The sequence below is a fragment of the Bufo gargarizans genome, chromosome 5, assembly GCF_014858855.1.
Source record: "Bufo gargarizans isolate SCDJY-AF-19 chromosome 5, ASM1485885v1, whole genome shotgun sequence".
NCBI lineage: Eukaryota > Metazoa > Chordata > Amphibia > Anura > Bufonidae > Bufo > Bufo gargarizans.
The window spans coordinates 297,643,874-297,656,183 of NC_058084.1; the positions used below are offsets into that span (position 1 = coordinate 297,643,874).

The 12,310-nt window shown below is 45.9% G+C and overlaps 1 protein-coding gene across 1 annotated transcript in view; it reads right to left on the bottom strand.

The window, feature by feature from the left end:
- The window catches only part of LOC122938332 (cadherin-9-like), a 147,656-nt gene that overhangs the window by 108,086 nt on the left and 27,260 nt on the right, over positions 1–12,310 (bottom strand). The window contains exon 4 of the mRNA XM_044293782.1: positions 1,482–1,618. Coding sequence (XP_044149717.1) covers positions 1,482–1,618 — 137 coding nt within the window. The remainder of the gene's footprint in view (positions 1–1,481; positions 1,619–12,310) is intronic.

The following is a 12,310-nucleotide window of genomic DNA, read 5'->3' on the forward strand; positions in this document are numbered from 1 at the left end:
CCTGATCTGAGATAGGAGCATTAAGCATTATTTCACCAAGCTCTATAGGATGGAGTTTGGGGAGAGCCAGTCAAGGAGCAGAAAACCAGGACGTGATCAGACCATGAGGATACTCCAACTTTATTGGACCTGAAAAGGGGCAGTAAAGATCTGTCCACAACGAGCAAATCAATTAAGTAGAAAGATCTATGATGAAGAGAATAGAATGTGGTGTATTGCCTAGAGCAAACAATGAAGCATCAAAAAGTTTCAAAAAGGTTTTCCCTCCCCAGCCAGGCTCCCAAGGATGGAGAAGGCACCCTGTCCCGGCCTGTGTAGTCCAACTTTCTATCAGGGATAATCGTTGGGTATTTCCATACTCAGGAGAAATTGCTTTGCAAATTAATGGTGCTTTTTTACTTTTAACTTTGCATAAAGCAACATACTGTTGCAAAATATATATATATTTTTTTTTTCACGGTCCAATGTTAAATTCTATAAAATATCTGTGCATTCAAAGCCATCACTACTCATGTATCTAAATTCCATGGTGTTGTACAAATATAGCAGCGTTAACAATAAAACACTTGACTCAAATTTCTTAACTCATTGTGATATCCCAAAGCAAAAGCCAATAGTTAAAAAAAATTGGGTTATTTCTTGGAGTTTCCACTGCACTGGTATCTCAGGGGTGCTGCAAGTTTGACATGTCACCCAAATTCATCCCAGTAAAATCTGGGTTACAAAAGCAAAATGGCAATCCTTCCTTTTGGAGCCCTATTGTGTGCCCAAACAGCAGGTTAAGACTAGAGGTGAGCAAATTTCTTAAAAGTTTGATTTGGCTGATTTTGCTAATTTTTCCAAATCTTTGTTCAATTTTGGATTTTGCACACGACTATGTGCTGACCGGGCCCGTGCTTCAGACTGCAAATTGTGGTCCGCAATGCACGGGCACCGACCATTGGGCAACCGCATGCAGATCGCGGACCCATTCACTTGAATAGTTTGCATACGGCGGTCCGCACTGCAAAAAAGTAGTGCATGCACTACTTTTTTGCGGTGCGGAGGCACGGCCAGAAACAACTCAGAAGCACTCCGTAGTGCTTCCATGGGGTTCCAATCCGTGCTTCCGCACCGCATCTCCGGGTTTGCAGAGACATTCAAGTAAATAGGTCCACATCGGTGTTGCGGGGTGCACGCGGCCGGTGCCCCGTGTATTGCGGACCTGCACTATGCGGCCCAGAATACGGCCACGGGAGCACAACGGCCGTGTGGAAGAGGCCTTAAAGTGCAATATGGCACAAAAAAACATTGTCAGAATTCCTTGGATATGTAGAAGCATTCCAAATGTATTACCACATGAAGTGACATATCAGATTAGAAAAATTGGGTCCTGAAGGCCAAAATAGGCCAAAAGAGCATAATTATACAGACTGTATATTTTCACAATTTTATTTAACACTGACATAGTTTTTCCCTGTAGTAGTTGAAACACAACTTACTTGTTTCAGTTGCCACTATTGAGATATTTTGCCATATTGTCATTTCCCGGTCAAGAGTTTTGGCTAAGATTAATGAACCATTTCCTGAGAATATATTGAATGTTCTCTCCACGTCTGTGTTCCGGTCAATACTATACCTATATGTAAAGATTGTATAAAAAATAAAAAACATTTAATTTGTTTTTAATATGCAAGATTAAGCTTTTAGGTTAGTTTCACACTAGCGCTAGACTGTTCTGGTAAAGGAAGTGCCTGCCATAGTTCATAGTATCTGGCATACACTACCTTTCCGCACTGGAGTCTATTGACTATAATGGGACTCAGTGGGGATCCAACATGTTTCTGGCATTAGTGCCAGGATTCAGCTGGACAATAGCCACTGCTTGCAGCAGTATTTGTTCAGCTGAATCTTGGCACTAATGCTGCAAACAGGCTGGATCCCTAGCAGGTCTCATTGTAGTCAATGGAGCCTGGCATTACTCTAGCTGTTTCACACTATGCCTCTAACGCAGGCATGCTCAACCTGCGGCCCTCCAGCTGTTGTAAAACTACACCTCCCACAATGCCCTGCTGTAGGTTGATAGCTGTAGGCCGTTTGGGCATGCTGGGAGTTGTAGTTTTGCAAAAGCTGGAGGGCTGCAGGTTGAGCATGCCTGCTCTGAAGGAACAGTCTGCTGGAACAGTGTAGTTCTAGGTGAACCCATAATAGTCTTAAACAATTATATTTTGGCAAAATATGCAATATACACTCACCTAAATAATTATTAGGAACACCATACTAATACAGTGTTGGACCCCCTTTTGCCTTCAGAACTGCCCTAATTCTACGTGGCATTGATTCAACAAGGTGCTGATAGCATTCTTTAGAAATGTTGGCCCATATTAATAGGATAGCATCTTGCAGTTGATGGAGATTTGAGGGATGCACATCCAGGGCACAAAGCTCCCGTTCCACCACATCCCAAAGATGCTCTATTGGGTTGAGATCTGGTGACTGTGGGGGCCATTTTTGTACAGTGGACTCATTGTCATGTTCAAGAAACTAATTTGAAATGATTCGAGCTTTGTGACATGGTGCATTATCCTGCTGGAAGTAGCTATCAGAGGATGGGTACATGGTGGTCATGAAGGGATGGACATGGTCAGAAACAATGCTCAGGTAGCCCGTGGCATTTAAACGATGGCCAGTTGGCACTAAGGGGCCTAAAGTGTGCCCAGAAAACATCCCCCACACCATTACACCACCACCACCAGCCTGCACAGTGGTAACAAGGCATGATGGATACATGTTCTCAATCTGTTTACGTCAAATTCGGACTCTACCATTTGAATGTCTCAACAGAAATTGAGACTCATCAGACCAGGCAACATTTTTCCAGTCTTCAACAGTCCAATTTTGGTGAGCTTGTGCAAATTGTAGCCTCTTTTTCCTATTTGTAGTGGAGATGAGTGGTACCCGGTGGGGTCTTCTGCTGTTGTAGCCCACCTTTCTTTCCCATTCTGACATTCAGTTTGGAGTTCAGGAGATTGTCTTGACCAGGACCACAACCCTACATGCATTGAAGCAACTGCCATGTAATTGGTTGACTAGATAATCGCATTAATGAGAAATAGAACAGGTGTTCCTAAACATGGGCGTAGGGATCACTATAGCAGCCATAGCAATGGCTATGGGGCCCTACGCTACTGGGGGCCCGGGCTGCCTGCTGAGGATTATTTATTTTTTTTAAATTCATGTGGTATAGCTACAGGGGTCGCAGGCCCCTCCAGGACAGACAGAGAAAGCGTTATCTGCAGGGCCTGTAGGCTGTGGGCAGTGCGATAGGGGGCGGCTGGAGGCAGAGAGGCATACCTGCAGTGAGGAGAGGGAGTGGTCCTGCTCCTAGTCTGGGCGGCAGTCCTACTGGCTGGAAGTGGAAGAGGCGGCGCGTACAGCGAAGCTGCGTGCTGCTGGGCCTGGCAGCGCTGCTGGAGTGTGGGCGCGCAGACGTTCAAGGGGCTGTGAGGTAAGGGCTGGCTGACTCTGGGACTGGTAAAATTTACTCTGGAGTCCTGGACCATTATATCTAGGGAGGAGGGGGGAGCAGGACCCTGGAGGTCTGGACCAGTACATTTAAGGAGAAGGGGGGAGCAGGACCATGGAGGTCTGGACCAGTACATTTAAGGAGAAGGGGGGAGCAGGACCTGGAGGTATGGTCTGGACCATTATATAGGGGGGAACACGACACTGGATCATTATATCTGGGGAGGAGGGGGAGCAGGACCCTGGAGGTCTGGACCATTATATTTAAGGGGGAGCAGGACGGGGGAGCAGGACCCTGGAGGTCTGGACCAATTTATTGAGGGGGAGCCGCAGGATCTCCAAGGTCTAAACCATTAAATTGTGGGGGGAGCAGGACACTTGATGTCTGGACCATTATATCTGGGGACTGGCGGTGGGAGATTTAGGATGGGTGTGGGTGTGGGAGGTCTTGGAGGGGTGTGGGGATGTTGGGGTGGGAGGTACTGGAGGGGTGTTTGGGTGGGAGCTCTGGAAGGGGTGGGAAGTCTGAGAGGTATGTGGGGGTGGGAGATCCGGGAGGGGGGCCCATAATTTTTTTTGCTATGGGGCCCAGTCATTTCTAGCTATGCCCCTGTTCCTAAAAATTCTTTAGGTGAGTGTAACTTATAGTGCTTTCTTTTAAAATCATATTCATTCTGAGTCGGTCCTATTCAGTGACTAACATCCATACCCATAAGACTGTGTACACAGAGATAGTTGTCAACCACTAATAGGACCACCTTCTAGACTTTTCCTACATAACTATATTTCAATCTGCTCAGCTCATCTTGTTCTGTAACAGATTGCACGGATTTTCATGGTTACAGATTCACTTTATTCTCAATTATACTTGTTCATTTTATTCTTTAGAATGTTTGTTTAGTGTTTAGTGTACCAATACCTTTTTTTAAAGAGGACCTTTCACCACTCCTGACATGCCTGTTTTAATAGTTTCATGCATTCCCTGTGTAATAACAATTATGGAGCATCTATTTGTATGACTCTATTTTGTGCTGTTCCTTTATTATTCCTGCTAGAAGTTATAATTGACTTGCTATACAGACGGGTGGTAACAAGTTGGGTGTGTGTGCCTGCACAGACTCATTCTATCCAAACAGTGCTGCCATGTTTATGTGTGCAGGTACACCCCCCCAACTTGTTACCACCCCTCTGTACCCTTACTTACTGAAGGCTAATAGCAATTCATTTATAACTTCTAGTAGATATAATAAAGGATTGGCACAACATAGAGCCATAAATTACAGAAGACATGTCAGGAGTGGCAAAATGTCCTCTTTTAGGCCTCGTTTTTAGTTGAAATCAGTTAGGTGGTGTTTTTTTTACAATGTTTTTGAACTGGCTTTTACACTTTTGAGTAGTGTTGAGTAAATCAGCTAAATGGAATTTGATCCGAATTTTAGTAAAAATTAGATTTGCCACAAATCTGAATTTCCTGGCGCTTCATGGTAAAAAATAAATTGTTTCTGGAATGGCAGTATAAAAAAAAAAAAAAGACACTCGCCTCTTGCGTGCGCTGACATGTGATGTTACCACGTCATCATGCTGGCTGGGTGTTGTGACGTCATCAATCAAGGTGGCCACGACGGCCTCTTCACGAGCAAATGGATGAGGTAAGTATGTATTTTTTTTGTCATAACCCCTGATTAACACCTTGACAGGCTGAATGCGACTCTGAGGTGCTACGAGTATGGCATCTGAGTAGTTAAATGATGAGAGTAGCGTGATCGCTGTTTCCTATTATTGTGCCCACTCCATACAATGGAATGCAATTTGTTACAAAGTAATTCATAACTAATTGAATTTCATGCCGAAGTTTGGAGAAACAGCTTAATCAAATTTTTTAAACTTTGGGAGCATTATTACCGTACTTCTGGGACACAATTACTGTTTGGGGCACTGTAGGAGCACTGTTATTACTAAGTGCACTCTGGCACAGAATTATTACTATTGAGATTTTGGGGAACACTATTACTGTGGAGGCACCCTGGCACAGTATCAGCTTAGCAAAGTTATTTTGGGGGGGCGGTATGGTTACACTATTAGTGTCAGGGACACTATTTGCTGGGTGCAGTTATTTTTTATAGCATTGTGTTCCAATAATTATTGAAGGGGCACTATCTTCAGTATTTTCTGTTTCTGCAGTATAGTTTTGGGGGTGCATGATGGGATGTTGAGAAGGTGGGAAAGTAGGAAACTAAGATGTCTGTCAAACTCTGCAGAGAGAAGAGATGGCTGAAAGACATCATCATTGAGGTCTGGTCTGAATGGGGAAGATAAAGAAAGAGAACATCTACATCAAAGGAGATGTGACCTAGATGTAAGAGATATGTGGCACTGTATTAGGCTACTTTCACACCTGCGTTAGTGATTCTGGCAGGCTGTTCCAGCAGAGAACGGCCTGCTGGAATTCACTGGAGCCGGCACTGCTGGATGCAGACTGAATGCCCGCCGCCCCCCATCAACTACAATGAGATACAACAGAGATTTGGCCACAATCTGCCCTGTTGGTAAATTTCCCTAGAAACTGCCCTGGTGGCAATACCAGTACCCACTAATGAAGGTGAGTGCAATAAGGAGCACTTGGCATCAGATGTGTGGCATCAGGCGGGTTGCTGCATCAAAGTAGTAGCTGAGGCAAGTAATAAGAAGAAGCCGGTCTCTTGTATCAAAGTGTTGGTGTAGCACCATGGATGATCTAGTCTAAAGCATCAGAAATTGTTGGTTGGAAATCATGACTGATCCAAGACTGATTCATCTTGACAAAGGTCAGTTTCTCTACATTTTGTGTAGACAGGCGAGTTCTTCTTGGGGTAACTATGGCCCCTGCCGCGCTAAACACCCGCTCTGAAGCCACACTATTGGCCAGGCAGGACAGCTTTCCAGGGTAAACTCTGCTAGTTAGAGATGGCCTTGCGGTTTGCCCGGCGGTCGTTTCGCAGCAAACTTTGCTTGCTCGCGGTTGGCTGAACGGGCAAATATATGGCGATGTCCACCGGCGCCATATTCTTTTACATTGAAAAACTTTGACCCATGACACATCCTTTAAGTGGTACAGGACAGCCAATTGAGATGTTTCAGCACATGGACATACCCCCTCCCTTATAAATAAACCCGATCTTGCCACCATTTTATATTCAGTCTTTTTTACAGTGTAGCGAGAGGTTGCTGTGTGGAGAAGGGACAGGCTGTTAGGGACACCAAACGTTATCAAATAGAGCCACACAAGTCCTTATAGATAGGTGTGACTTACTCAGGGGTGTAATATACTTATAATATACTTTCTAACATAGAAAGTATATTATAGTGCATTTGTATTGTGCAGCAGTTGTGTGCAGTTCTGCTGTGATACTGCAGCTACACAGAGTGCCAAGCGCTATTGGAACAAATAATTTCTACTGGTGTGATATACCAGTTGCCCCCCCAAACAAATGATTGAAGCAATAATGATATGCCAATAATATACTTTCTATATAGTGCATTTGGGTAGTGCAGCATTTGTTTGCGGTTTTGCTGCTTTACCTCAACTACATACTAATATTAACAAAGACAGGTGCACTCTGCGGTCTTCCTAAACCCTCAAACTGATGTTGAAATTGAGAGATTAGACAACATATCCTACTGTGGAGGACATGTCTGAGCCCGAGCACCTCGCCAAGGTTTGTCAAGTAGCTCGGGTCCTAACACTCACTTACCTGTGCCGTATGGGCCATGCCAGGGGCTAGTGGGCGAATTACAGGAGCTTGAGGTCCAAATCACAGACAACTCACCAATTACCTCCATCATGTAACCATGCTTGCAATGGGAGGAGGAAGGAGTCTGCGAGTCCCACTCAAGACTGACCATTAAGGCCCAGGCCTCGCAGGTGCACCTAAATGTAGCCTGTAGATGGAAAACAGGCACATTTAAATAGGAGTTTATACACCTCCAAGCCTCTCTATATACAAACAAATAAACAAATGGCGTGGTGTTACACAGGCAGGAAGTGCTCAAACCCATATGCAGTTGTGCATGTATATAGAGGGGAACAAATCCTGCACAAGTAGCTCGGGTCCTAACACTCATTTACCTGTGCCGTATGGGCAATACCAGAGACCAGTGGGTGAATTACAGGAGCGTGAGGTTAGGACCCGAGCTACTTGAGAAACCTTGGTGCGGTGCTCAGGCTCAGACATGTCCTCCACAGTAGGATATGTTGGCTAATCTCATAATTTTAACATCAGTTTGAGGGTTTAGGAAGATCACAGAGTTCATGTGTCTGTGTTAATATTAGTATTTTGCTATATTGGTTATCATATCCACATAATTGCTATCTTGTATAGGATGGTTATTGTGGTACTTGTGGTCCGCTGCGGGCATCCTCCACTGTATGCATTTTTGCTGGAATCGCCATCAGCAACGGGCCACAAGTGCAGGATTCGCTCCCATGTATATATATGCTCCCAACTGCATATGGGTTTGAGCACTTTCTGCCTGTGTAACACCACGCTATTTGTTTTTGTTTACCTCGGCTACACAGAGTGACAAACGCTATTGGAAAAAATAATTTCTACTAGTCTGATATACCAGTTGCCCCCCCCCCCCAAATAAACTAATTGAAGCAGGGGTGTTATACTCCAATAATATACTTTCTATATAGTGCATTTAGGTAGTGCAGCATTTGTTTGCGGCTTTGCTGCGTTACCACAGCTGCACAGAGTGACAAACGCTATTGGAAGAAATAATTTCAACTGGTGTGATATACCTGTTGCCCCCCCAAAAAAACTTATTGAGGCAGGGGTGTGATATTCTTCCACAAATACTGTTCTTCTATAGGGACTATTGTCACAGGGCCATTTTGAAAATGACAGGCAGACGAAGAGACAGGCCATTACGGCGGGGTGGTAGGGGTTGGGCAGGTGCACCAGGCCGGAGCCTAAGTGGGAAGTTTCAGAAGGTTCGTGCAATTACGTCAAAGGACGCACCATAGTTGGTTGAGTGACTCACTCAGCCTTCCGCTTCTGCAACCTCCTCATCCTTTCTATCTTCACCCTCTTCACTCTCTGCTGTGTGCACCTCCAAAGACACCACCACCATATCCCCTCCGCTCGAGTCAGAGGAATTATTTTCCCATCCATTCCAAGACCTTACTGATGCGCAGCCATTCTTGGCATCGGATCAGGAAGAGAAGGTATTAACGTTCGCCACCCAGCAGTCTGATGACAATATCCAGATCAGCCCAAAGAGGGTGGTCCATGCTGTTGCTGCCTACTCTGAGATCTCTAATGTCAGTGGTGGTGAAGGTCACGATGATGACGTGTTGATGGACGTCACGTGGGTGCCCGCAAGAGAGAAAGAGGAGGGGAGTTCAGAGTGAGAGACGAAGCAGCAGATAGGGAGAGAAGGAGGAGAAGCATGCAGATCTTACAGTGCACAGGAGGCAAAAAGCAGACTGCTTATGTATCTGGAACGAGCCATCCACCATGCACAGTCACATCTGCCACTCCCAGGATGCTGGCACATGGCTCCGCAGTGTGGGCTTCTTTTTAACATGTCAGCTGCTGACAATAGTGTTGCCATCTGCAGCCTGTGCTGTCAACGCATATGTCGCGGTAAGCCCAACACTCACCTAGGGACGAACGCCTCCCATCACCGAGCCCTGTGGGAGCAATGCTGTCATAACCCACAAAGCCACACTCCCGGTTCTCCATATCCTGCCTCTTCTCCATCTCCTTCTTCTCTCTCCTCCCATTTGTTCTCCACTCCACCTTCCACCGTGCCATTGTTGCGTTCATCTGGCAACAGGCAGGCTTCCATGGCCCAAAGCCAAAAAAAGATGATGACGCCGGAAAACCCTCTTGCCCAACGGCTGACCGGTGGCTTGTCAGAACTGCTAGCCTGCCAACTTCTGCTATATAAACTGGTGGACTCAGAGGCCTTTAGAAAATTTGTGGCCATTGGCACACAGCAATGGAAGTTCCCCGGAAGGAAATATTTCTCCCAGAAGGGCATCCTGGAGCTATATGGCCACGTTCAGCAGCAAGTGAATATATCTCTGGCACACATCTACCTCCAGCCACCTACTTAATTGTTCTTTTCTGTTTACTGAATGCATAATTTTTGGTGCCTGTAGTCCACTGGCCTGCTGTAAAATTGATATCCATAAACCGTGTAATCTACGGCCAGTCACATACTTACTTGTTCTTTTCTGTACAGTGAATGAATAATTGTTGTGGCCTCGGAGGATTTTAACACCAGTGATGACCGCGTGTTATCAAATTTCAACTATTATCATTGTTTTTTTCAAGAGGGGTGATTTCATTAGCCATGTTTTTAATCCAAATTTATATTTTTAGTTCTTTTAAACATATGTATTTGACCTGTATTTGTACTGGCCTGCAATAAAATTGATCTCTATTGACCGTGTAATATACCTCCACATAATCACCTGATCTTTTCTGTCCGGTGAATGCCTAATGTTTGGGGTCTTTAGTTTAGTGGCCTACAGTAAAATTTTTATCCATTGACAGTATAATGTACCTTGAGCCACATAATCAGAATTTATTTTATGTGCATATTATGTGAATTTCTTTTAAGATGCATAAAAATGTCCCCTGATTAAGATTCATATTTTTTGTTGGAATTTTTGTCATTGATTCCCCTCTAATATGTCACTGTACATGTTGCGGGACTATTTGTGCACTTTTACTAAGTATTTGGTAGCTGCAAATATGAGCTGAAGGTTTTTCAGTTTTGCATGCCATTAAAGAGAATAGGACTACTGCTAGTTGCGGCCACAAATCCAGTTTGACTACCCAGTAGTCCAGCGGATCTTCAATGTGGTCTGGCGGGGTGTTGTCCAAGTATGCAACTACCTGCTGCTGCTGGTGAGTAGTTTTTTCACTATGCGGTGAATAAAGCTACTCATCAGCAACTGTAGACTCAGGCTGCTGCTGATGGAACTGGTACCGTTCTTGCCAGCCTACCCCTCCCCAGCAGCCATGGCAGAGGGCCCTCCGGTCAGACCGGCGAGAGGATGGACAATGGCACAGATAGGCAGCGGTCAACTGACCACATAGGATGTCTCTGTAGTAGTTCATTTTGTCCTCCCTCTTGTGGGTGTAAAAAAGACCTCCATTCTGGACTGGTAGTGAGCGTCCAATAAGGTGGAGAACCAGAAATCATCACTATGCCCAATGGTGGAAATTCTGCTGTCACTTCGCAAGCAAGTGAGCATGCATCGTGACATTTGTGCAAGTGATTAGGAGGGACTCCCTGCCTTCATCTTCACTGCATACTGCCACGGTGTGTCTCAGTCCTCTGTCTCATCTTCCTTATTGTCCTGTAGCTTATCTGGCTGCTCCTCCTGTTCTGGCATCTGATTAAAAAAAAAAAAAACACCCATTTGGCTACACACTGCCTGTGCCCCAATGTCCTCCTCACCCTCCTACTCCTTTTCCAGTTCAGCCCCCATAAGGCTTAGTGGTCGTGAGATCGAAAAGCCACATCTCCTGTCCCCTGACCAGCCATTGTTACTGGCATCTGTTCCAGGACATGAAGCAGTGGAATAACTTTGTTCTTCCCGTAGTCCTGGCAACTGACAAATAGCGTGGCATCCTCAAAGGGCCTGAGAACCTATGTTGGGGGATGCCGTTCTGTCTCTGCAGCTCAAGGAGGGTGTGGTTTGCGGTATACGAGTGGCTGAAGTGCATGCAAAGTTTCCTGGCCATTTTTAGGATATCTTGCAGATGGGTGGAAGACTTCAGGAACCGCTTGACAACCAGATTGCATACGTGTGCCATGCAGGTGGCATGGCTCAGCCTTCCTTGACGCAGCACCGACACCATGTTCTTCCTATTGTCGGTTACCATGGTTCGGATTTTGAGTTGTCGCGGAGAAAGCCAGGATTCAATTTCTTGATGCATCACACGAAGCAGTTCCTCACCTGTGTGACTCAGTTCGAAAAGGCAAACCAGGTGCAGAACAGCGTGACACTGCCGGGCCCTGCACATGTGGTATGCTGAAGGGTCACTGTGGCTTGTCCCTGCAGTGGAGGCTGAGCACATGGTAGAGGATGAGGAGGCAGAGGCGGACATTGTCACAGGACCAACGGCGTGACAACGTGGAGGCGGAAGCGGCTTGACCTGTCCAAGTTGCTGATGTTGCTGTACAGGAACCACATTTACCCAGTTGGCTGCAAAGGACATGTATTGTCCCTGACCATAGTTATAGCTCCACACGTTGGCGCTGCTGTGCACATTGGCAGCATTGGCTGACACAAACAGGCTCAAGGACTGGCCTACCTTCTGTTCTACATGTGTGTGCAGGGCTGGTACTGCCTTTTTCGCAAAGAAATGATGTCTTGGGACTCTCCTCCTCGGCTCTGCACAAGCCATCAGTTCTATTATAGGTGCAGAGTCCCCCAGTTTGAAAGGGAGGGACTGAATCACCAGCAACTTGGACAGGAGCACGTTCAGCTTCTGCGCCATTGGATGCGTGTACACATAGCATCCGGACCAGCAGAAGATGAGATTGACAGACAGCTCCCTTCAGCTGAGGTGGTGAAGCCTTGACTGGCTGAAACTGGGTGCATGCCACTGAGTGATATAGCGGTAGCTGCGGCAGGCTGGTCCACCACATCGGAGCGAAGGTTCTCTCAGGCCACTTTATGGTGATGCAGGGCCGTGGTGCCAACATTGACACTCTCCCCATGCTTTACCTTCTGCCCACATATTCTACATATGGCCATGTTGATCTCCTCCGGTGGCTTCACAAAAAACTGCCACACTGC